The sequence below is a fragment of the Melanerpes formicivorus genome, unplaced genomic scaffold (assembly GCF_026170545.1).
Source record: "Melanerpes formicivorus ecotype bairdi unplaced genomic scaffold, bMelFor1.0.p_v2 SCAF_101, whole genome shotgun sequence".
Classification (NCBI taxonomy): Eukaryota; Metazoa; Chordata; class Aves; order Piciformes; family Picidae; genus Melanerpes; species Melanerpes formicivorus.
In genome coordinates, this window is record NW_027142453.1 from 135,913 (window position 1) to 162,672 (window position 26,760).

Below are 26,760 nucleotides of genomic sequence, written 5' to 3' on the forward strand. Positions count from 1 at the left end.
AATAGAATAGAATAGAATAGAATAGAACAAACCAGGTTGGAAGAGACCTTCAAGATCATTGCATCCAACCTGTCATCCAACACCATCTAATCAACTAAACTATGGCACAAAGAGCCCCATCCAGTCTCTTCTTAAACACCTCCAGTGATGATGACTCCACCACCTCCCTAGGCAGCCCATTCCAATGGGCAATCACTCTCTCTGTGAAGAATTTCTTCCTAACATCCAGGCTAAACCTCCCCTGGCACAGCTTGAGACTGTGTCCTCTTGATATGATGCAGCTTGCCTGGGAGAAGAGCCCAACCCCAGCATGGCTACAACCTCCCTTCAGGTAGTTGTAGACAGCAAGAAGGTCTCCCCTGAGTCTCCTCCTCTCCAGGCTAAGCAACCCCAGCTCCCTCAGCCTCTCCTCACAGGGCTTGTGTTCCAAACCCCTCACCAACTTTGTTGCCATTCTCTGGACACATTCCAGCAACTCAACATCTTTCCTAAACTGAGGGGCCCAGAACTGGACACAGGACTCAAGGTGTGGCCTAAACAGTGCAGTGTACAGGGGCAGAATGACCTCCCTGCTCCTGCTGGCCATACTATTCCTGATCCAGGCCAGGATGCCATTGGCCCTCTTGGCCGTCTGGGCACACTACAGGCTCATGCTCAGCTTACCATCAACCAGTACCCCCAGGTCCCTCTCTGCCTGGCCACTCTCCAGCCACTCTGACCCCAGCCTGTAGCACTGTTGTGGCCAATGTGCAGAACCCAGCACTTGGATGTGTTCAATCTCCTGCCCTTGGACTCTGCCCATCTGTCCAGCCTGTCGAGGTCTCTCTGCAGAGCCTCTCTACCCTCCAGCAGATCAACTCCTGCCCCCAGCTTGGTGTCATCTGCAAATTTACTGGTGATGGACTCAGTGCCCTCATCCAGACCATCAACAAAGATACTAAAAAGCATGGGGCCAGCACTGATCCCTGGGGCACACCACTAGTGCCTGGCCACCAGCTGGATGTGGCACCATTCACCACCACTCTCTGGGCTCGGCCCTCCAGCCAGTTCCTAACCCATTGCAGTGTGCTCCCATCCAAGCCATGGGCTGACAGCTTGGCCAGGAGTTTGCTGTGATTGAAGCCTTTGGTGCCATGGCTTCCCATCGAATCCTAGAAGCTACTTATTTGCACTTGCAGCATTACATGGCTCAGTAGCACACTTGAGATTCTTTGAAATGTTTTATTTTATTAACACAAAAGCAATAATTTGCATGCACATCATCAGAGCACACAGACAGGATTGCATGGGAAACCAGAGAAAAAGCCACACGAACTGTTTGGGGTTTTTTTCACCCTGTAGAACTCTTGAATTTCAGTCTGCTTTCTGACATGAGGAAGGTAAGACATTGTTACAGTGCACACAGTCAGAAGCTATTTCACAATATCCCTTAAACCAGAAAAAAAAACACCACATCATATATCCAACTACTTTGACCAGACTTCTGTTTTCCACAAGACCTCTCACTTTTCTGTAGGACAGAATTACCCAAGGAGCAAATTGCACCCCACACTAACAAAGGTCTCAGGCATCTAATTACAGAATGGCAAAAATGCTGAATAGAGGCACATTAAATAACAAACCTGTCATTCTATGGCAATGCATGATACACACCTATGAGCCACTTATGGACAATAAAATCAACAGGAAGGTTTGCATCAGTTTACAAGAGCATAAAGGAAAGGAAAACAGTGTTTCTTGCACTGTACTCTCAGGAAAATGGAGCCGTGGTGACCACGAAACAGGGACAGATTGCAATAAGACCACTCATAAAGCCACTTTCAGGCACACAGAATTGCTAAGGACAGCAGAGTGAGATAAAAAGAAAATTGGTGAAAGCCATGCTGCCAGTTTTGCTCCAGCAGTCATTCAAAAAAGACAGACTAGCACTGTGGCAGCCTGGGAGCGGGCTGAGCTGCTAGGCGGCAGCTACCAGTGGGACCCTAGGGGTGGCTGTCCCGCTGCATCAGTGATAGCAAGGGCAGTGAACTCTGTTCCTGCCCTGATGCCTTCTTTTCCTTCCCTGTGGTAGGATTTCAAGCAGCAAAATGCATTTTACCCTCTCCCAAAGCCTTGAGATTAACAAATGAGTGGATGTCTTAGGACCAAATCTACTTCCTACATTATTTTAATCCTTCAATTAATTTCTCTGAGACCTCAGTTCACTCTGATGAAGATCAGTGGAAATTCATTCTCAGTTCTGGATGACTTGTCTGTGTTACACTGACAAATGGACATTAGTGGGTAATTAGCTTCTCAGTCAGTAGATAGGCTGTGTCCATTAATTTCTGTGAACAAAATGCACTAAATCTACGCACTAAGTCTGCTCTTAGAAGCAGGACCATTGTGAAGCACCAAGCACTAACAAACACCAATCAAAACCTGAAGAACCCAGTCCTGCAGTACATTGCTGCCATTAGTACTGGTGTGCAGAGTGGGCAATTCCTTTAGAGTACATAAGTGATATATATATATATATATATAACACCCACAGATCCAATACATCAGACCAGATGGACTCTAAACTGGCCATAGCACAGTCTAAGGGCATATCAGACCTCTCATCTCAGTTGCTGCCAGCTGCTGCTGCTGTCGCTGACCTACTAAGCCTGAAAGGTCATATCATATCTTACAAGGTAACCATCATTGTAAACATACAGTTTCTGGTCTGTGGGGTTATAGTCAATACCCTGGATTTTATCTAACTTTTTATCCATCACAATACTAATTCTACTTTCTTGGCCAGTATGTGTGTCATACATGTAGAAGATTTCCTCTTTCCTAGTGTTCATTGGCCTCGTGGCATACAGAACACCGCATAACATGAAAGCATTGGAAACAGATGGCTTATACTGTCTCGTCTGCCAAGTACTCAGCACATCAAGTGTGGTTTCATTGAGCTTGCTAATCACAATGTTGCCCATGCTGTTTTCTGTTGAATATATTACCCATAACCCACTTTCATCCACGGCAAAATCTATGTCTTGCCACGCTACACCTGCGTAGGAGAAACGGTTCCCGGTAGCGGCATTTGGAAGCTCCTTCCTCAAAACCATGGTGTTTCTCCTTAAGTCATGCTTCACCATATATCTTGAATTGTAAGAATGATAGTATAAATAGTTATCATAAAGGGCAGCACCACTTCCTTCCCCATATGTTATTCTACTTTCATATGTGGGTTTAAACAGCAGCAAATCATCGAAGGAATTATAAATTCTGTAGTATTCCAAGTATCTCCCGTCTGTGTTCAATGGTGCAACCCAATAGACTTCCTTCTCTGGATTAGAGGGAGAATAATCTCTACCCCAGGAACCATATTTGTAGGAGAATCCTCTCCAGTTCAGCTTTACAACATAGGGCTCGCTAACATTCAGCAGTCCACGGTGAATGCAGCTACCTGTAATTAAAGAGAAGAAAAAAAAACAAACAAAATCAGGTTTTCCAAACATCACCATTAAGAGAGAGGTTTTGTATACTGTAGCCTCTAGACTCTGCTTACTAGTTGCACACTTTGTGGTGAAACACAGGCATAAATGCACAGCTTCATGTGTAAAAGCCTCATTTTGGGCCAAGGTCAGCAGCTGGATGGCACTAAGCACTCTGAGTTGACTTGGAATGTTGGCATGTATTATTACAGCTACTGGCTGAGGCAGGGTTATGGTGAGGCTGGGGTGGAGAAAAGATAGGGACATCCATCCTCAGCCAGGATTAAGTCACAGAAAATAAATATTCACTGCACAGTTCTAGAAAAGGGACAGCTTTCTGTTGCTTCTCATTTAGAACAAGATAGAATAGAATAGAATAGAATAGAATAGAATAGAATAGAATAGAATAGAATAGAATAGAATAGAATAGAATAGAATAGAATAGAATAGAATCAACTAGGTTGGAAAAGACCTCAGATATCAACAAGTCCAACCTATCACCCAACACCATCTCGTCAACTAAACCATGGCACCAAGTGCCCCATCCAGTCTCTTCTTAAACACCTCCAGTGATGGTGACTCCACCATCTCCCTGGGCAGCACATTCCAATGGCAAATCACTCTTTCTCTGAAGAACGCCTTCCTAACAGGCAGCCTAAACCTCCCCTGGCACAGCTTGAGACTGTGTCCTCTTGTTCTGTTGGTGGCCACCTGGGAGAAGAGACCAATTGCTTTTGTGCCTTTAGGTAGTGAGCCATAGCTTTGTTAACCTACTGGTAAGAAGGTCTCCCCTGAGCCTCCTCTTCTTCAGGCTAAGCAGCCCCAACTCCCTCAGCCTTTCCTCAAAGGGCTTGTGCTCCAAACTCTTCCAGAGCTTTGTTGCCCTTCTCTGGACACATTTCAGCAACTCAACATCTTTCCTAAACTGAGGGGCCCAGAACTGGACACAGGACTCAAGGTGTGGCCTAACCAGTGCAGTGTACAGGGGCAGAATGACCTCCCTGCTCCTGCTGGCCACACTGTTCCTGATGCAGGCCAGGATGCCATTGGCCTTCTTGGCCACCTGGGCACACTGCTGGCTTATGGCTGGGATGGAGAAAAGATAGGAACATCTGTCCTCAGTCAGGATTAAGTCACAGAATATAAACACTCACTGCACTCTTCTAGAAAAGGGACAGCTTGCTGTTGGTGCCCATTTCACAGTATCACAGTATCATGAAGTTTGGAAGAGACCTCAAAGATCATCGAGTCCAACCTATCTGATGCACAGCAGCCCAATAGACTAGGGAATCCATTGGAAAATCCAATTTCAGAAGCATTTTAGACTATTTTCTACCTCAGTGGAACTGAGAGTATGGGAGATAGGGAGAAAAAAAGAAAGAGGAGCATCTGATTTCCCTGTATTTCACTGTGGAGGGGATTGAAGGAGCAGCAGTGGCGGCAGTTCTAAAGTCACATTTCAGATCATCATTCTGATGTCAGAATCACTTCTTTGCAGCAGTGTGTCATAGCTGCATGTTGCCTTCGACCTCAGGCCCTCTGTGAGTGACTAAATCTTGTCTCTCTTGATGTGACTCAACAAAGGTAAAATCACCTTTGCTGCTTGCCGAGACAATAGCTGATGTGTATTGAGCAGACGCCACTGGAAGGACTCTCTGGAAGGTGCGTAGATAAAGGTTGCTCACCAGACTGCAGCTGCCCTGGAAACAATGGGCAGAGGCCACTGCTATCGATATTCTCTGGAATATACATACCTAAAAACTGTATAAAAGATCTGAGCAACTACTGGATCAGAAGAAGGAAAAGACCTGGGCAATGCTGCTCTGAAGAAAAGCAGAGAAAAGCTAAGAGAAAAATGACAGAGACATCACATTGTAGCCTGAAAGATGCAGACCAAGAGGAACCCTCTCTGTGTGTCCTAAATTCTGCCTGCTACAACTCATGAAGCTGAAGAGGCTGCTCAGAGGACAGCACAGCCAACAAAGACAACATCTCCACGCCAAAGCTGCAGCATCCTTCCAAAGCTGCAGCATCCTTCCAAAGCTGCAGCATCTTTCTTCCACAGACCCAAACTGTTGTGAGGGGTGAGTGGTGTGGTAATATAATTCCTTTCCTCTTCTCTCTCCCTCTTCTCTCTCTCACTCTCTATTATCTCTCTCTCTTCTTCTGATCCATCCACTTTATTCTGTTAATAAACAGCCTTGCTGTTGATATTTTGGCCTCATTTGTGCCTATGATTCCATGACATGGGAATATTCAAAAGAACTGAGGCTCTTTCCCTCTCTGGACCGAGACACCCTCAAAGAAATTTTCAGGCAGCAACAATCACAGCCTAGGAAATGTAGATGGATATTACTCAAATTTCTCATGTGAGGCAGCTCTAAAGAGAATAAAACTTCAAACTGAACCCAGAACAGCCCTGTTTTCCACATATCAACTCAGAAGCCAGTTTCAGGGTCATGGAAAAATTAATTTAGATGCAAGAAATGCTTTCCTTTTACTCATGGTGAATGGCAGTGACATTCCCTTTTGCTGATAAATTCTCAGTATTGTACATCACTGATGGAAAAAAATCCTCCACTCAGAAATGATCATGGGCCTCTGATGAGTCCAAAGCTGCCACTGGCAAAAACCAGCATGTTTTTTTTCCAAGTGTTAATATTAGCTTTTTGTATTCCTGGCACAAAAGCATCCCAGATTTTTCATTGTGAGGATATGTTCAGCTCAGATAATGGACACAGTGACGTCAAGTAACTGGCACCAGCTCACAAGCTTAGTACCAGCTCCAGTGTTTCCCAGTTCAGTGGGGTGCTTTAGCCACTAGACAGTCTTCTTTGTTAAAGATGGAGTATAATAGACCCAAGTCTCACATACCAATTAATGGATACATTAATGGCCACAGCTGTTTGATGTTGATAATACTTCCCTCAGCACAGAAACTCTGTGCACCGCCAGCTATGATGTCAATGGTGAAAGTCAAACTTATCTTTTGAGGTTTTAATACTTTGGATGGCATGGATGGCATGTCATGATTGCTAACAGCCTGTATGAAAGAATGGCTGCTCATAAGCTCAGGCATATGAAGTTATGTCCAGCATATAAATAACCTATGTCTTAGCACAAAAGAGAGAGAGAGGAATAACAGAGAGTGAATTTACCTTTTGCCCTCAAAGCTGACCATCCCCAAGCAAGGCTGGACAACTCACAGAGCTGAATTGAAAACACCTAAAGCCACTGATGTAAAATGCCTAGCAGGTATATTATTCTCAAAGGCATTCTAGTCTATCCCACAGACAAGGGGAAACACAGACAGACCAATCTGAAGTACTAGAGACCGAATGGGGTGCTTTTGCCATTGTTTAGTTGATTAGATAGTGTTGAATGATAGGTTGGACCTGATGATCTCGGAGGTCTCTTCCAACCTGGTTAATTCTATTCTATTCTATTCTATTCTATTCTATTCTATTCTATTCTATTCTATTCTATTCTATTCTATTCTATTCTATTCTATTCTATTCTATTCCATTCCATTCCATTCCATTCCATTCCATTCCATTCCATTCCATTCTATTCCATTCTCCTCAGAAAAAAAGACTGAGTAAGAAGATATTTGGTGAAAAAAAAAAAAAGGACTGTTGCAAATGCAGAAAAATATTTTTCAGACCTGCTTTGCACAAGGGTAAGGTGCTCTGCCTCTGGAACAAGGAAGCTTGTAGCCTGAATGTTAGAACTGTCCAAGCAAGGGAGTAACGTTGGTGCCAATGTATGAACTCAGTTTTGGCAGTGAAGTTCTCAATGTCTCCTCCTTTCTCAAAATGTGGCATTTCTCTACTTCCACTACATAGCACCTTCCCCCCTCCCAGTTTTGTGCTGTCTTGTGCTAGCAACCTCACCTGCAGTCTCTTCTCAACATATAGGAGAAAGATGAAGAGCAGCTTTATATTAAATATAAATCATTCTGCTGACCTAATCCCCTGCATCCCTAGGCCATGCTGACAACTTCTTTTGGGTCAGCATTACCCATAGGAGCAACTCTACATCACTGAGTGCCCAGCTCATGACAGAGAGGGTGGCATGAGTTGTGAACAACCTGTGTCCTCCCCTAGCCCCTTTTGTGTCCTGGGATTACAGTATCACAGTATCACCAAGGTTGGAAGAGACCTCAGAGATCATCAATTCCAACCTGTCACCACAGACCTCATGACTAGACCATGGCACAGAGTGCCACGTCCAATCCCCTCTTGAACACATCCAGGGATGGTGACTCCACCACTTCCCTGGGCAGCACATTCCAATGATGAACGACTCTCTCAGTGAAGAACTTTCTCCTTATCTTGAGCCTAAACTTCCCCTGGCACAGCTTGAGTCTGTGTCCCCTTGTTCTGGTGCTGGTTGCCTGGGAGGAGAGATCAACCCATTCCTGGCTACAACCACCCTTCAGGTAGTTGTAGAGAGCAATGAGGTCTCCTCTGAGCCTCCTCCCCTCCAGGCTAAGCGACCCCAGCTCCCTCAGCCTCTCCTCGAAGGCCTTGTGCTCAAGGCCTCTCCCCAGCCTTATTGCTGTTCTCCAGACACGCTCAATTGTCTCGATGTCCTTCTTAAACTGAGGGGCCCAGAACTGGATTCTTGCAGCTGAAGCATGGGCTGACCCTGGTTGAACAGCACTTCCTCCTGTGCCACCAAGGATCGATGCAAATCAGCATTCCAGGCTCAGAGCAGAAGAGCATTTAAGCATGCACTTAAGTGCTTTATGAAGGACAAGGCCCTGGAGCAGAAACCTCATTTCCAAATATAGCATGCAAGGAAGGCACTGCTCTATGACTAGCCAGGCTGTATCTCTGGAAATGGCACGTAGCGTGGCTAGTAACATGGCCTCAACACTTGGCACCGACACCAACATTTGGAGGCACTTGCTCCTCAGCTCATGCAAAGCAAGAAAGCTAAGGCAGACATGCAAAATGACTTGCAGGCTGCCAACTCCATAAATCAATTTGAACTGTTTTCTTCCTATATCTCTATTATGTATTGCTACGTCTGGCGTGAGGGCTGGTGACACACTGAATGTATTGCCGTGCTTAAATCACAATAAACTTCCCTCAGAATTAAATGCTTATTAAATGCTCTAAAATCCTTGGTTTGTTTAGGAAAGCACAGCCCTGAAACTCGCAGGCAGCTCAGCACTTGCTCAACTCATCTCTGTACGACCTCAAATAATTTCTCGTGTCATTAAGCCGAGCACAATCCCAGGTTTGCTTTAATAATTCATACCTTGTTTCATAAATAAAAAACAAAGGTGTGTTCAGCAGAGAGACCCTTTTTTTTTATTTTCACAAAAGAAATAATAAATTATTATTTCTCCCCCTTAAAGAGATCTCTGTGCTGAACACTTGTTTGCTTTTTATTTATGAAACAATGAATTATTAAACTAAAGTTAGGAGCGTGTTCTGGTTTAATGGCATCAACAATTGTGTGAGGTTTCCTTAGAAGGGGAGTTGTGTGTTTCATGTCCAGAGAAGGGCAACAAGGCTGGGGAGAGGCCTTGAACACAAGCCCTATGAGGAGAGGCTGAGGGAGCTGGGATTGTTTAGCCTGGAGAAGAGGAGGCTCAGGGGTGACCTCATTGCCCTCTACAACTACCTGAAAGGTGGTTGTAGCCAGGTGGAGGTTGGTCTCTTCTCCCAGGCAACCAGCACCAGAACAAGAGGACACAGTCTCAAGCTGCACCAGGGGAGGTTTAGACTCAAGGTGAGGAGAAAGTTCTTCACTGAGCGAGTCGTTCATCATTGGAATGTGCTGCCCAGGGAGGTGGTGGAGTCACCATCCCTGGAGGTGTTCAAGAGGAGATTGGACGTGGCACTTGGTGCCATGGTCTAGTCATGGGGTCTGTGTTGATAAGTTGGACTCGATGATCTTTGAGGTCTCTTCCAACCTTAATTATACTGTGATGCTGTGTGTGCTTGAGTTTTGTTTTCCTTGAAAACTCTCCCATAATAATAATAATAATAATAATAATAATAATAATAATAATAAAGAATACTAAATTATTATTGTCATTGTTGTTGTTGTTGTTGTTATTATTATTATTATTATTATTATTATTATTATTATTGTTATTATTGTTATTGTTATTATTATTATTATTATTCACCCAGAAACTCTGGGGTAGTCAGGGGATGATCTGTCTTCTGCACAGGTTCAGAAGAATTCATTGTTGTTTACTTAATCTAAACTGCCTTCCTTGTCTGGATCTTGTGGGGGGTGGAAAAATGCACAAAGGAAACAAAATGTCATGTAATTTTGTAAATATTAGAGGGTACTTGAAATAAATCCATATACATTATTCACGCTTTCAACTTTTTAACTCCTTTCTCCATTGTTTGGGGCTACTCATAAGTGATGTCCTTGTTCTTCTGCCTTCCTTTGTTTCATGCTTATGTAGAAAAGCGGTGAGGGGAGGACTAACATAGGTACATAGAATCACAGACTCATAGAATCCGTAAGGTTGGAAGAGACCTCAAAGATCATCGAGTCCAACCTGTCACCCAAGACCTCATGACTACTAAACCATGGCACCAAGTGCCACGTCCAATCCTCTCTTGAACACCTCCAGCTTTGTTGCCCTTCTCTGGACATGTTCCAGCAACTCAACATCTTTCCTAAACTGAGGGACCCATAACTCAAGGTGTGGCCTAACCAGTGCTGAATATTGGTGCAGAGTGACTTCCCTGCTCCTGCTGGCCACACTATTCCTGATCCAGGCCAGGATGCCATTGGCTTTCTTGGCCACCTGGGCACACTGCTGGCTCATGTTCAGCCTACTATCAACCAGTACTCCCAGGACTTCATACTCAACTAATGATTCCAAATGTCAGCCTAACACCACCATGGCCATTAAACCATGTCCCAGAGTGTCATGTCTACACATCTACATCTTGTCTCCTACTTTCTGACACAGGAAGACCAACACTAGCACCTCAGTCTTTACCATTATGACCATGCACAGGTTGATGGCTGCATCAGAGAAGACTTATGTTGTCAGCATCTAACAGGATATAAGACGGAGGGCTGGAGCATATCTAACATACCTTCAGGCAAGTTAAAATTCATGTGCCTCACTTAACTTCCATTGCCAATGGAGTGATGGATATGACTGCAAGGACAGATTAGTCAGTCTGGAGAGAAGTAACTGGACAGACCTGTTCAGGCACCCATATGCATGTCTCTCTCTTTATGTATGGATGGATCTATTTCAAAACACAACCTAAAAAACTTCACAAATACAGACCTCTTGGGTACACAGGAGGCAAAATTTAAAGTCAAAGTGAAATCACTTTAAGACTCCAATAGGATTGCCTAAGTGTCAACATTAAGCTACACCAGATATTTCTCTTGCCAAGACCTATTCAACAGTAACTTGAAATCCTTAGTTTCTAAATGTACTAAATCCAGGAAACACAGCTTTGCTCCTTTTTTTCCCCTTGTTGTTTGTTTGGGGCTAATTTATTATTATTATTATTATTATTATTATTATTATTATTATTATTATTATCCCTTTGAGAGTTTCATCTGACTCACTTCTCCCTGCTGCTTCTCTCAGATCACTTCAGTGAAATGTGACAATGATTCTTCTGCAGAGTCCTCACACAACCATCCTGGGGTCTTTTGTCTATACATGCCCTGATGCAGCCATATGAGATTGGTGCAAAAGAAAAATGAATGGATAAGTATTTCTTCCCTCTAGAATGGTGAGAGCAGAGTTACCAGGGACTGCTGCAGACAGGAAAGTCAATGATGATGAGGAGGGTGATTAACTGAGCTCCATCCTAATTAGACACTCAGACATCCACCTTTCCAGTCCAAGAGAAAGGCAAATGGAAACCAGTGAATTCTTTCTGCCTGATCAGTCTGTGAAACACAGTAGCAAAAGCCTTCGGGGAGAGTCAGAGGAGTTGTGTACTACAACACTGAGAAGCAAGAAGCTTTAATTAAACTTGCCTTTAGACTCATGGTCTTAGACAGCTTGGGGATTAGCCAAGCTCTCTCTAGGTCTTGTTGCCTACCCAAAATATTCAGGAGATAGGATGGGAAGGGGGGGAAAGAAAATGCAGTCTGAAAACAGGACAAAGAGTCAGTTTAATATAAACATTATAAATATAATATGAACTAAAAGCAGGGCAAGGCCAAATGGTTTGGCAAGAATTCAAGGCATTCAAGCTTGCAGAGAAAACGTATGGAAATTGTGTTCATACACGTAACTGAGTGCTAGGGAGCTTCAGAGGCCTAGGTGCAGCCATCCATGCAAAGCCTCCAAAATGGCCATCTAGAAAATGCAGCTGTCTCCCATACTTACTCCCTCTCCCCAAGCAATAACATCTTACTACTAGTTGTTTTCATGTACAATCCACAGGACAGGTAATTGCTCCACAGTGTTCTCTGGCCAGAGAATGTTTGCTCCCCGCCAGGCACGGAAAGTCAGGATACATCAGTCCTGCATGGATTAGCAGGGCTCTGAGCCTACATAACACCTGGGTATAGCTGACATCTCCCAACCAGGAAACTTGCCAGCCCTCCACAGTTGCTCTGTCATTCCTTTGTGCCAGTCTCAGAGACCATCCTAAAGGTGGTCATGACAATATGTCCACACACATGCTTCAACCCCTCCATCATTTCTATTGCTGTGAGCACGAGATAAGCTCACAGTAAACACCAGAGGATGGCCTCAGGTGTTGCCAGTGGTGGTAATTCTCTGGAAGTCAGTGGAGCTATCATTGTTCCTACCATCTGGGGTCTTGGCCTTACAGGTTAGTTTCTGCTCTGTGGTTCCCACACAATGCATTGACAGGTGCCTGAGCTAACTGACACATCATTCAGGACTAAGGCAACACTAAAGCAATAGTATTTTGATCCCTGTGATGACCTAAGAAGCAATGTGAAATCTCTCTATTACAGTCATAATCTTACGCAGTTACTTTCACCCATCCCAGAGCTATCATCCAGGGACAAGCATAACTTGCCAATTCCTGCAGAGAGGATGGGAGAGGATGGGATAGGATAGGATGGGATAGGATAGGATGGGATAGGATAGGATAGGATAGGATAGGATAGGATAGGATAGGATAGGATAGGATAGGATAGGATAGGATAGGATAGGATAGGATAGGATAGACCAAGTTGGAGGAGACCTTCAAGATCATCATGTCCATCCCATCATCCAACACCATCTAATCAACTAAACCATGGCACCAAGCACCCCATCAAGTCTCATCCTAAACACCTCCAGTGATGGCAACTCCACCACCTCCCCAGGCAGCCCATTCCAAGGGGCAATCACTCTCTCTATGAAGAATTTCTTCCTAAGAGCTACACTGTGAAACATATACTCCCATTTCCCCACTCTGTGAAAGCTCCTACATCCCACAGATGCTCATGAAAACCACCCAGGCATAAAAGCAGCACCTTCCTCTGTCACTCATGGAAGGACACAGTATTCTTCTTCCAGAGTTCAGTACTTTCTCACCAAAACATAGGCTTGCTGTAGGCTTAAAGAGAAAGAGGCTGCTTCTTTCCACACACCATCACTCTCAATAAATCAATGAAATGCCCTTCAGGTGCTTTTAAAACATTGCCTATTTGGAGGGGGTTGTTTGTTTTGTTTGTTTATTTGTTTGGTTGTTTGGAGTTTGTTGTTGTTGTTGTTTTTCATGGAAACATTTTAATCCCCTGCTTAAGGAGCAGAGAGCAGCCTTGAGATTTTGCAATGCAGGTTTTTTGTTTCAGCTTCCTCTCCCGCCTGATGCCCAGACAAGGTGCTACTCACACATCCTGTCAGAGAAGTGCAGCAGCTGCCTGCATCAACATGAAGCCCCGAGGAGATCTCAGTAGGAAAGGTTGTCGACCCTAAGAGAAGTTTATTTTTCTACCTTTCACTTTTCCAGTGAGACACTTGAAGGAGCTGACCTCATGGTGATGAGAGGTCCATGCAAGTAGATGCAAATTCATGCTCCTTGCCAGCAGGACACCACTCCACCTTTCTAATGGGCTCCTCTAGCTGATTGCTAACCAGCTTACATGGAAAAGCAAAGTCCTTTCTCTGGGCATTGGATATGACAGAGAACTTTCTCTCTTACAATACTGTCAATAGGAATTCCCCCATGTATAAAAAGCTATGGGGATCAAGACAGTTTGATACTGATTCTTCTGTGTGTTAGCAAGTGGGATGCTTGATCTGGCAGACCTAAACTACTGTTTTCTAAATAGTTTGTTCCAGTGTATTATATCTGACTCTCAAAACTCCTTCAGACTATGATTGACTCATAATATGCATTTTCAAACTGAGCACAATGTCAAAGTAAGAGTTACTCCAGTTGTAAACCACATGCCCTGTTGATGCTTCTACATGAACCACCCTCTGGGAACTGCTGATTTAAGCCCCAGAACATAACTTTTCCTAGTTAAGGAAACAATAATATCCTAGCTACAGTGAAATCAGTAATGAAGTTCCTACTTATTTCCCTGAGACTAGAATTTCCCCCCAAGGTTCTTGACCTTCTGATTTCGAAGAATCTTTTGCCTGTGAAGCAAAAGTAATCTTCATGCAAAGCTACCTTCCGGAGCTTGAACATCAACAGCTTTAGTACATCAACTGCTCGTACATTTCCCAAGCAGCATTAGAGCAAAACCATTGTGACACAGGTCACTTTCACAGGAACTGTTCAAAATCAAAGCTGGTCACAAAAAAAGAAGGGCATACTTTCCCCTCAAAAAAAGAGGTAATTGTTTAGAGAAAGAGAAATGTGGATAGAGAGCTGCTTTTTGCACTTCAGGTGAGAGGAAGATCACAACTTTTTCCAGTTGAAAACAGCTAGTAAGGCTGTAAGAGGTGGTTTCCTGCCATCATTTTCCTTTTGAAACACGTGATGAAACATTAGGAGCTGTCTACTCAGTTTTTCAAAAGCTTAATTGTATAATTACAGTTGTATTTAGTATTAACAAAGGGATAGAAGGAACGGAACAGAACAGAACAGAACAGAATAGAATAGAATAGAATAGAATAGAATAGAATAGAATAGAATAGAATAGAATAGAATAGAATAGACCAGGTTGGAAAAGACCTTCGAGATCATCGAGTCCAACCTGTCATCCAATACCATCTAATAAACCAAAGCATGGCACCAAGCACCCCATTGAGTCTTCTGCTAAACACCTCCAGTGATGGTGACTCCACCACTTCCCCAGGCAGCACATTCCAAAGGCCTATCACTCTTCCTATGAGGAACTTCTTCCTAACATCCAGCCTCAGCCTCCCCTGGAGCAGCTTGAGACTGTGTCCTCTTGTTCCGGTGCTGATTGCATGGGAGAAGGGACCAGCCCCCACTTGGCTACAACCTCCCTTCAGGGAGTTATAGACAGCAAGAAGGTCTGTCCTGAGACTCCTCGTCTCCAGGCTAAGCAACCCCAGCTCCTTCAGCCTCCCCTCACATGGCTTGTGTTCCAAACCCCTTCCCAGCTTTGTTGCCCTTCTGTGGACATGTTCCAGCAACTCAACATCTTTTCTAAACTGAGGGGCCCAGAACTGGACACAGGAATCAAGGTGTGGCCTAACCAGTGCAGTGTACAGGGGCACAATGACCTCCCTGCTCCTGCTGGCCACTCTCTTCCTGATACAGGCCAGGATGCCATTGGCCTTCTTGGCCACCTGGGCACACTGCTGGGTCATGTTCAACCTACCATCAACCAGTACCCCCAGGTCCCTCTCTGCCTGGCTGCCCTCCAGCCACTCTGACCCCAGCCTGTAGCACTGCACGGGGTTTTTGTGGCCAATGTGTAGAACCCGGCACTTGGATGTGTTAAATCTCAAGCCATTGGACTCTGCCCATCTGGATATCTCTGTGCTTACTATTCCACCCATGTATTGTGTTGTTTCTTATCTGATGTACCACAGAAACGCTTACCTGGTGGGAAATAAGGGGCTACTGTAGTTTTGTTTGTGTTCTCTTCACACTCTTTCAATCGATTCTGCAGGGACACAATTTGCCGGCGAATTGCAAGGATATTGTTTTTGTCCAGTGATTCCAGTTCATTTACCAGCAGAGTCAGATTTGTGATCTAGAGTGGGGAATGGAAAAAACAAAGAATAAGAGAGAGAGAGAAAGCTTAAATTTCTGTTGATTTTATTTGTGGTAGTTTTAGCCTATGCCTTTAAAATTTAGCTGCAGATTTCGAGCAGAGAAGTAGAAAAGTATGAATAAATCACTATTGGGTGTAAAAAGGAAAACAAAAGATTGTTCTAAACAAATTCACTGTTTACATGTCTGGGATAAAAGAAATTTTCCATAACATTTCTTCACTTCTCAGTCCTTTTCTCTTCTCCTCTGATCTCAGCTGTTCTGCTTTGCCCAGGAGAAGATAATGCTTCTGGCTGACCTTGAGATAAGCCTAACCCACTGCTTTTCTCCCAGCTTCTCTCTCTCTCTTGTAAATACAGCTTCATTTGCTCCTAGCTGAGTTAGTCTGCCTGAAAAGTTAATGTTGGGGGGAAACTTCATAGAATCATAGAATCAACAAGGTTGGAAGAGACCTCAAAGATCATCAAGTCCAACCTGTCACCACAGACCTCATGCCTACTAGACCATGGCACCAAGTGCCATATCCAATCCCCTCTTGAACACCTCCAGGGATGGCGAATTCACCACCTCCCTGGGCAGCACATTCCAATGGCTAACAACCCTCTCTGTGAAGAACTTTCTCCTCACCTCCAGCCTAAACTTCCCCTGGCACAGCTTGAGACTGTGTCCTCTTGTTCTGGTGCTGGTTGCCTGGGAGAAGAGACTGACCCCCACCTGGCCACAACCTCCCTTCAGGTAGTTGTAGAGAGCAATATGGTCTCCCCTGAGCCTACTCTTTTCCAGGCTTAACATTTCCAGCTCCCTCATATAGCTTGTGCTTGAGACCTCTCCCCAGCCTCATTGCACTCTTCTGGACACATTCAAGAGTCTCAATGTCCTTCTTAAACTGGATGAGGCACTTGCTGCCATAGTTTAGTTGGTTAGATGGTGTTGGGTGATAGGTTGGACTCGATGATCTCGAAGGTCTTTTCCAACCTGGTTAACTCTATTCTATTCTCTTCTATTCCATTTTTAAAAGTACCTGGAAATTTTATTTGCACAGATAAATTACATTCTCAATCACCTACTAGATGGTTTAGAGGACAATGAAGAAAATGATATTTCATCTGCAGTAATTTTTCTCTCTAGGTGAGTGATTAAATACAATTTTGAAAATGTGATTTGTAGTCTTCTGGGAAGGTGATCGTCTTCCCCACTTCTTGATTTCATATCAATTGGGCCACTGCCCTAGCAACCAGGAGCTAATTTTTTAATTATCTGCTTTAAAGCACAGAGACTTTCAAGAATGGGGGGGTCTATAAATTAATATTTATGATTAGAGGGCTGGAGCACCTCTCCTGTGAGGACAGACTGAGAGAGTTGGCGCTGTTCTGTCTGGAGAAGAGAAGGCTCTGAGGAGACCTTTTTGTGGCCTTCCAGTATCTGAAGGGGGCCTACAAGAAAGCTGGAGAGGGACTTTTTAGGGCGCCAGGTAGTGATAGGACTAGGGAGAATGAAACAGAATTAGAAATGGGTAGATTCAGATTGGATGTTAGGAAGAAGTTCTTCACCACGAGGGTGGTGAACCACTGGAACAGGTTGACTAGGTTGGTGATAGAAGCCCCATCCCTGGAGGTTTTTAAGTCCAGGCTGGATGTGGCTCTGGGCAACCTGATCCAGTGTGAGGTGAGAGGGATTGGAAATAGGTGATCCTTGAGGTCCCTTCCAACCCCAACATTTCTATGATTCTATGATTCTAATAATCAGCTTGTGTGCTTAAGATGCAAAACTCTTAAATTTCAGTCAGATATTTGGCAAAGCAAAGAGGTCTCTGTTTGCTTTGGGATTTTCTTGCTTTTCTGTGCTCAATGTCAAGGAAAACCAAAACGTTAATACATTTACAATCAAGCTTTCTTTCATAGAATAAACCAAGTTGGAGGAGCCCTTCAAGAACATCACGTCCAACCCATCAACCAATCCAACCCACCTAAACAACTAAACCATGGCACCAAGCACCCCATCAAGTCTCCTCCTGAACACCTCCAATGACGGTGACTCCACCACCTCCTCAGGCAGCCCATTCCAATGGGCAATCACTCTCTCTGTATAGAACTTCTTCCTAACATCCAGCCTAAACCTCCCCTGGTGCAGTCTGAGACTGTGTCCTCTTGTTCTGGTAGTGGCTGCCTGGGAGAAGAGGCCAACATCCACCTGTCTACAACCTCCCTTCAGGTAGAGAGCAATAAGGTCACCCCTGAGTCTCCTCTTCTCCAGGCTAAGCAACCCCAGCTCCCTCAGCCTCTCCTCATAGGGCTTGTGTTGCAAACCCCTCACCAACTTTGCTGCCCTTCTCTGGACTCGTTTTAGCAAGTCAACATCCTTCCTACATGAAGAGCTTTCCTCTGGCTGCAGCAGAGACAGGCTGCATTTCCTCAATCCAAACACCAAGAGGAGCAGACTATCTGTATATTTGAACCCTCTGTGACAAATTAAGGCAATACCTCCAAAAATATTTGCTCAACGATGACATTGCTTCCAACGAGGCTGGATTTCAGCTGTGTGACCAGCCTCTCTAGGTCGCTTATTTCCACTTTGAGTAACTGGAAGTCCAGTTCTGTGAAAGATATGCCGGTCTCCATGTACTCCACTCTGATGGTTAGATTATGGATTCGCTGCTGATACAGTTCAATTTTTCTTGCGTACTCTCTGACCTTAAAGAAAGACAGGGAAAAAGGTCCATAGTCAAGTCCAGGTTAGCAAATAAGAGAAGCCTTTTAGCCATCTTTATTTTGTTTCTGAGCAACCAATGCATAACTTCCACATACCTAATTGATATATAAAGTGGAATGGAATAGGATAGGATAGGATAGGATAGGATAGGATAGGATAGGATAGGGTGGAATGGAATGGAATGGAATGGAATGGAATGGAATGGAATGGAATGGAATGGAATGGAACGAGATGGGATGGGATGGAATGGAGTGGAGTGGAGTGGAATGGAATGGAATGGAATGGAATGGAATGGAATGGAATGGAGTAGAGTGGAATGGAATGGATTGGAGTGGAATGGAATAGAATAGAATAGAATAGAATAGAATAGAATAGAATAGAATAGAATAGAATAGAATAGAATAGAATAGAATAGAATAGAATAGAATAGAATAGAATAGAATAGAATAGAACAGAACAGAACCGAACCAGGTTGGAAGAGACCTTCCAGATCATCATGTCCAACCTATCATCCAACACCACCTAATCAACTAAACCTTGCAACCAAGCACCCCATCAAGTCCTCTTCTAAACACCTCCAATGATGGTGAACCCACCACCTCCCTGGCCAGCCCAATCCAATGGCCAATCACTCTCTCTGTGTAGAGTTTCTTCATGTAGACTACACAAATGAAATTGTCATCACATTCATAAAAACTGTGAAATTTAACCCTCATTTATGTTTGGCAGTCTCACAAAGTCCCCCTCAGGAAAGCCTGGGGGTATCTGAAGGCAGAATTTTACTCTCACTCTTCCCTTTTTTTTTTTCCCATTCTTTGCCAATATTGTCTCTGTGAGCTAGTTTTATACTCAGTATGCCAAGAACTTACATTGGTGAAAATTTTATTAGGGAATCTGCAGTGTATTATCTCACAAAAGCCACCCAAGGAGGCTGAAAAAAAAATGCAATAAAGGATTCCCGTGGGGGTTTTGGCACCATTTCCTATTACTCTGGATCCAAATGGGATTTTACCCTGTGTATATTCGACTTGTCTCAAAAGTTGGCAGGAGTGGTTTGAGGTTTGTGTTTTGGGCACGGAGGAAGTGTTTAAACATAAAGCTTGTTTACATGAAGCTGTAAAATATATTGCAGGCCTCAGCAAAAGTAGTTTACACAGCAGCCTTCTCAGCCTTTGACCCATTAAACAGTTGTCCAGATAAATATGTTTTCAGCTCACAAAGGTATCTGCTGAGGTAAAGGTCACAGCCCAGCATTGTGATGCAGACTGTTGAGAATATTACATGGATTTGGGCATTCCTTGGGAAATGGGGCCATGGTCTTCGGTGACAGGTTGGACCTGGTGATCCTTGAGGTCTTTTCCAGTCTTATTGATTCTATGATTCTATGTTAATTCCCTGAAACTTCAGGAAAGATAGGCAATTTCTCTCCCATATGCTTCATTAAATTCTCATCTCCTTTCTCTTAAATAAATATAATTATACCACAGAAGCTAAGAAGTAGGAATAAATATATTTGGTTTACTGCACCAGTAGCTCCATGTCTATACTCTTAGATGTTATTTGCAGCTCAAGGCCCTCTGTCTACAGCGCTATGATTTCCATAACTATTATTTCTTCAACTGAAGGATTTTCAGCCCACATCCTCTCAACTGTTCTTGTGTTATCTTAATATGAGATGAAAGTCAGTATTTTCCCCCCATTGTCTCTGGAATGGCATCTAAAATCACAGAATGCCATGTTTGATTGGACCCACATGATCTTCTGGTCCAACCTTTCTAGGTGATAGTGTAGTTTAAATGAGATGGCTCAGCACCTTGTCAAGCTGCCTTAAAACTGGCCAGTGTAGGGGAATCCACTGCTTCTCTGATTGTTCCAATATCTAACTGTTCCCATGATGAAGCATTTTCTTCTGGATTCCAGTCAGAATCTCCCCAGGAGTAACTTGTACCCAGTGCCCTTTGTCTTTTCCATGTGACTCCTTGTGAAAAGGGAATCTCCATCTTCCTCGTAGCCACCCTTTATGTACCAGTATGTGGCAATAAGGGCTCCCCTAAGCCTTCTCTTCTCAAGGCTGAAAAAACCCTTGCTCATATAGCAAGTCCCCCAGTCTCCTGATCATTCTTGTGGCTCTTCTCTGGACACTTTCCAGGTTGTCCACTTCTTTATTTGTACAGTGGGGACCAAAACTGCATGCAGTACTTCAGCTGTGGTCTGACAAGCACTGAGTAGAGTGGGACAATGACTCCTTTATCTCTACTGGTAATGCACTTCTTGATGCAACCCAGCATCCTGTCATGGTGTGAGGAACATGGACCTTCATTTTCCTTTTTTGCCAGCAGCCCCTGTGACAGAGACCTCAAAACCCACACGTATCAAATAATGGTTTTGACTTTTTACTCACTGTCTTGTCTACCAAAGAGGCGGTATGGCAGCCCATGGTATAAAAATTCATGAAGGGCAAAAAGGGTCTTTTAAGATCATAAGATATTTACTGATGTAGCTTACAAAGGAGAACTATAAGACACAAGACTCTCTTTAATTTTCAATAGTGGCACAACTACACTATAAATCTGAAAGAACCCACTATCAAACCTCTGCATGCATATACATAATATACAGCACAACCAGGCTGCTCAATCCCACACATTTAAATGAGAGTTTGAAACAGATCTTCTGTTCTAAATGTGTGCAGTCAGATTTAGAGCTGCTCTGATATAAACTGGGCAAATTTCCACAAGCTGCAGCCGAAGCACCCTGCCTCATAACACTGGATGCTCTAGAGAATAGACTAGACTAGACTAGAATAGACTAGAATAGAATAGACCAGGTTGGAAGAGACCTTCAAGATCTCCCAGTTCAAGCCAGGGTAAGGGCAAGTTAAGTTATTTGTTACAATGAAGAATCAAAAAGTCATCACATATGAAGACATAGATCTAGTTCCTTGAAACTGCCAGGCATCATAGACAGCTGGGATCCCTTGTCCTATCTGTCACCATCATCTGTTTGGGAAAGAAGAGGAGCAAGAACTGGGAAATGTCCTTAGAAATGCCCCTTTCACTGGTCATCAAAATCAGAATGGAATTGAAAGGTACCCTCACAAAATGTCTTCTGGAAAAAGCCTTTAAAGGTCAGTGTTTAAATTGTGTGTCTAGTGTTTGCAGAACAGAAAAAGAGAGAATGTATGCTTACAGCCTGAGAAACATAAAGCAAGCCCATGTCTGTGTAAAATTGCACTGCTGTGTGAAGCTATATGCATCATGGAGGTATGAAGAAATCCACCTAGGTATTAATAACCTTTCTCACAGTACTAATATTAATGAAAGGCAGACTAAATCTACAAACTGCTAATATAAAAAGACTACTGGAATTAGTGATGATGGCTACTCATTAGTGAGAAATCTGTGAATCCAGAGTTTTCTCTATGGTCCAAAAGGCCTGGACAAAGTGCTGAGGGCTAGAACAAAGCAATACGTGGTTATTTCAGCCCTGATTGAAGAGTGCTGCAGGACTCAGACCTGAATTTCTCCTCCCACATCAGAAGGTTTTTACTCAGTCAACCATTTAGGTCATTTAAGGACATGTCAACATCATCCAGGGGAATATTGCTGAGAGATATCCATACACATTGAGCCTGAACTACCCCAGGACTCTGCAGTGCTCTGTGCAACCACACCAGCATTGCAATGAACTTAAGATAATAGCTCCCCTGGCAAATTATTGGACAAATGTAATTTTCTCAGCAGTGCTGCTCAAAGAGGTCTGTACTGCTTTTGCAGACAAATCCAGCACATGTGTCAAGCATTGTAATGTCCTGTGTCTACATTTCCACCTGCTCAGATCTGGCTTAGGAGTTTCTGTAGTATAGAAATATCAGTTTAAAAAGCAACACAATGTTGCTCTGTTGCTTGGCAGATAGATTTAAGCAGCTTGTAATCCCTGCTCTTCTACTGCATCTACCTGCTAGGGATTGGCTGTTGTTTCCTGACAGGCTAGCACAGAAATTCTGTGCATATCCCACATTTAGGGATACCAACCAGTAACCAGCATTGATTGCTGCCACATTTATCACAGAAAACTAAAGCAGGGTACAATGACTGCATAGGGTTTGTATTAGCCCTTTATAGGAAGAGAATGGAGCCATGTGAGACATATATAGGAAAAAAGAATTCTTCAGTTCTTTGCCTCCTTTCCAAGCATTGTCACCCTTGTGGAATGAAAAGGGCAGTAAAAATCTGCAATGCTCATTTACTGTGTCATTTACCTGCAACTGGTATTTATCAAAGCAGGTTTTGCAGCATGCAAACAGACACTTCTCCAGCATGCATTTGGAGAGTACAGAAGGGGAAGCAAAGGAGCAAGACAAAGAGAGAGAAAAGAAAGAGAGGAAGAAAGGAAGAAAGAGAGGAAAGAAGGAAGAAAGAGAGGAAGGAAGGAAGAAAGAGAGGAAGGAAGAAAGAGAGGAAGGAAGGAAGGAAGGAAGAACGGAAGGAAGGAAACAAAGAAGAGAGGAAGGAAGGAAGGAAGAGAGGAAGGAAGGAAGAGAGGAAGGAAGGAAGGAAGAGAGGAAGGAAGGAAGAAGGAGTGGAAGGAAGAAAGAGAGGAAGAAAGAGAGAGAGGAAGGAAGAAAGAGAGGGAGGAAGAAAGAGAAGAAGGAAGGAAGGAAGGAAGGAAGGAAGGAAGGAAGGAAGGAAGGAAGGAAGGAAGGAAGGAAGGAAGGAAGGAAGGAAGGAAGGAAGGAAGGAAGGAAGGAAGGAAGGAAGGAAGGAAGGAAGGAAGGAAGGAAGGAAGGAAGGAAGGAAGGAAGGAAGGAAGGAAGGAAGGAAGGAAGGAGAGAGAAAGAAAGAAAGAAAGAAAGAAAGAAAGAAAGAAAGAAAGAAAGAAAGAAAGAAAGAAAGAAAGAAAGAAAGAAAGAAAGAAAGAAAGAAAGAAAGAAAGAAAGAAAGAAAGAAAGAAAGAAAGAAAGAAAGAAAGAAAGAAAGAAAGAAAGAAAGAAAGAAAGAAAGAAAGAAAGAAAGAAAAGAAAGAAAAAGAAGAAAGAAAGAAAGAAAGAAAGAAAGAAAGAAAGAAAGAAAGAAAGAAAGAAAGAAAGAAAGAAAGAAAGAAAGAAGAAAGAAAGAAAGAAAGAAAGAAAGAAAGAAAGAAAGAAAGAAAGAAAGAAAGAAAGAAAAGAAAGAAAGAAAGAAAGAAAGAAAGAAAGAAAGAAAGAAAGAAAGAAAGAAAGAAAGAAAGAAAGAAAGAAAGAAAGAAAGAAAGAAAGAAAGAAAGAAAGAAAGAAAGAAAGAAAGAAAGAAAGAAAGAAAGAAAGAAAAGAAAGAAAGAAAGAAAGAAAGAAAGAAAGAAAGAAAGAAAGAAAGAAAGAAAGAAAGAAAGAAAGAAAAGAAAAAGAAAGAAAGAGAGAAAGAGGAGAAAGAAAGAGAGAAAGAGAGAAGGAGAGAGAGGCGTGACTGAGGAAAGACATGAAAGAAGTGACAAACCCAGCAACTGCACAGTCACTGGGGCCCAGAATTTTGGGCAGGCCTGACCTCTACAGATCTGAAAGGAGCAAGGCTGGCAAGCAGTGTGCAAGCCAACACCGAGCAGAATTCCAGTACAGGTTAATTATTTTGAGAACAATTGTTTCTGGCAGAGGGCAAGCATGCTTTTTGCCTCCTGGTTGTGTTATGTGAGGATGTTGTGGCTATTGTGATCGAAGTTCTTACTCTCCTTGGGATCATGTGCTGATCCATCCCTGTTCTGAAGGTGTCCTCTCCCCTTTCCTATTGAAAGGAACAGCCAATTCCCACTTGGCTTTGAAAGGTTAATTTTCTTCTGTAATCATAATTATGCTGGCAAAGGTTGACGTGACAGAGGAAAAATTAGTCTGGTATTTTCAGCTTACAGTTTGTACTCATCTGGCACATGAGAGCATCTCTTTATCTGTGAGCTTCCTTGCCTGCTGATTCTATAAAAGGACCCCCTTGCTTTTTGAATTAGCCTACAATCAGGCAAAAGGTTAACGATTCAATCAGGTTGTTTATCTGGAAGTTCTCGCACACAGAAAGCATCCTGAAGAGGGTCCAATCCTGCAACTCTCACCCAGGAAAAGCTCCCACGAGTTTCAGAGGGGTTTTAGAAGAGAGGCTAACACACAGATTCTCAGAGCCAAAAAAAAAAAGGAAAGACTCAGCAGAAATTCCCACCCCTGTGGTGGTGAGACTAGATTATGTTTGAGTGTGGTTCCCTGGGAATATGCTCAGGATCACTTCTAATAATGACCAATAATAAGAGCCTGGCTTTCATTATTTCCTGCTTTCTATGGGCATTATCATGACTAAAGTAAGGAATATTTTTTCCACAGCTGGGAAAGTGGAGTATTTTTAAGTGTGCAGACTCATGCATCACCAAATCTCAGGTTACTTAAGTTCAGAAATCGATAGGGCAATGGTCTACAGCTTTCTTTCTAGAGGAAAAGCAACATAACAACTGAGAAATCTTACACACAGGGTTACAGCAAAATGCAATCTGCTCGTTTTAATTTCTGACCCAAAGTGTCTCTTTGCCTTTATCACACCAAATTATGCATCACACTTTCTCTAACTAGATGCACTGTAACGCTGTTTGGTTGATTGGTCTCGACAGGATGAACTTTAGGGAAGCCCGAGTTAGGTCAAGAATTTTCACTGCCTGCTGTGGGAATTGAAAGCCAAGGTCAGTGTCTGTGCTGCGCTGTACTGCTGGGAAGCTGTGGATGACAACACAGTTACACCAGCTGATACAACCTGTCAGCCTAGAATTTGAAGTGGGTGGGGATTCAGCTTGACCTCATTTTAGAGGCAAACTTCAGCCGCTGATCTGGACATGTAATCTTAGGTATCTACAGTAACCGGTGTCTTTATATGAGTAAGATGTCTGAACTCAGTGGAGATCTGAGATTGCCCACACAGTGAGGTCAAGCAGCACTTGAGATGCTCTGCAGGTCTGCATGGCACTAGCAGGTAATTCACATATCGTAAAGGAAATGTGCTCCAGTGTAAGGAAAGTTCTGGTAAAAGACTCCTTACACCAAGCCAAGTGACTGGGAAAGGTGGTACACAAACACCTTGAAGAATCATGCCAGCTTTCTGCCTGGGAAGCACACCCTCTGATCCTGTCTCAGTGCAATTAGCTTAAAATGCTGGTACTGACCACAGCAGGAGCAGTGTGGGAACCTGAAATCTCAGTGATTTTCATGGATCATTAACTCTGAGCTACACCTCCATGCTGCAAAGAATCAGGTAACTCCTGTGCTTGGAGGCAGCCGGGCTTTATGTCAACTTGCCCTTCATATCCCTGCTGACAGCTGAATGTGTTACATTGTGAGCTCTAGTTCTTTAAAAACAAATAATCTGAACTGAAAGCTCTTACTACAGGAGCCTTCAACTGTTGTTGTGTTTTTCATGCACAACTTCTTATCTGTTCTTGATTATACCAGCGGAGGGTTATGAATATTTATGGTTAGAATTTATAATTTAATGCTGTGCCTTTTCTGCTGATTAATTCAAGGACACTTCACGTCTTAAGATGCTTGGTTCCTGGAGAAAACATTTTCTGCTGGACACCTAATCTGAATCCTGAATATTTATCCACTATCAAAAGCCAAATACAGATTTCTGTCTTCACAGGCAGCTTCACCCAGTGCACTGCAGCATGTGCAGATTTGCCCAAGTCCCTACAAAGATGGGTCTGAATGCATACAACGAGCAGCTAAAGTAGTGGAAGGTGTGTTTGTCTTCAGCAGCAATGCATAATTCAGCAGTCTCACTGCCACAGCTTCAGATGTTGACAAGGAAGATATCTGATTTTTTTTTTAATCTGTGAGAGCAGAAGAAGTGAAGGGGCAAATATTCACCTACTTCTTCACTCTGGGCTGTGGTGACCTTTCTCCTCTTTCCCTTCATTTCCCTTTTACAATCTGGCTGGCTTGATACAAATAATAACACATGAAAGAGCAGGAGGCTCGGCTTTCTACAGCTCCGTGGAGCAATCACAAGCCAGTAAGGCTGAGCCAAAAGAGGAAAAGCATAACCATTCCTCAAAAAAAATAATACCATATGCCTCTAGCTGCAAAGGCCTAGAAAAGAGACCTAAGGATATTCAAATGTATGACACACTACAATGTCAAAGATTTGAGACTTAATCACCCTTCTGCTTGTTCTTACAGAGCCCTCTTTTCCCGCTTTCTGAAAGACATCACTGAAAAGTGCTGACTGCTGTAGCTTTTCAGGGGCAACCATTTTTCAGCAAAGATACAACTTTTGTATTTAGGAGAAAAGAACACCTTACTTGAGAAAGCTCTAGCTCGAATCTCTCCGAGAGCGTTGAGGCTATAATTTCCAATTGCTCAGCCTTCTGCACGGGAAAGGTGGGGTCCGGCAGGTACACAGAGCACTGACAAGTTCCTTGGTCATCCACGGAGCCAGGCATGCTGGTAAAGAGCTGCAATA

At 43.3% G+C, this 26,760-nt stretch overlaps 1 protein-coding gene across 1 annotated transcript in view; it reads right to left on the bottom strand.

Moving 5' to 3' along the window:
- Positions 1 to 1,213: 1,213 nt before the first annotated feature.
- The window catches only part of OLFM4 (olfactomedin 4), a 35,458-nt gene continuing 9,911 nt past the window's right edge, over positions 1,214 to 26,760 (bottom strand). Inside the window, exons 3-6 of the mRNA XM_068166500.1 lie at positions 26,600 to 26,752; positions 18,070 to 18,279; positions 15,416 to 15,569; positions 1,214 to 3,436 (exon numbers count right to left, since the gene is read on the bottom strand). Coding sequence (XP_068022601.1) covers positions 2,643 to 3,436; positions 15,416 to 15,569; positions 18,070 to 18,279; positions 26,600 to 26,752 — 1,311 coding nt within the window. The 3' untranslated portion in view covers positions 1,214 to 2,642. The remainder of the gene's footprint in view (positions 3,437 to 15,415; positions 15,570 to 18,069; positions 18,280 to 26,599; positions 26,753 to 26,760) is intronic.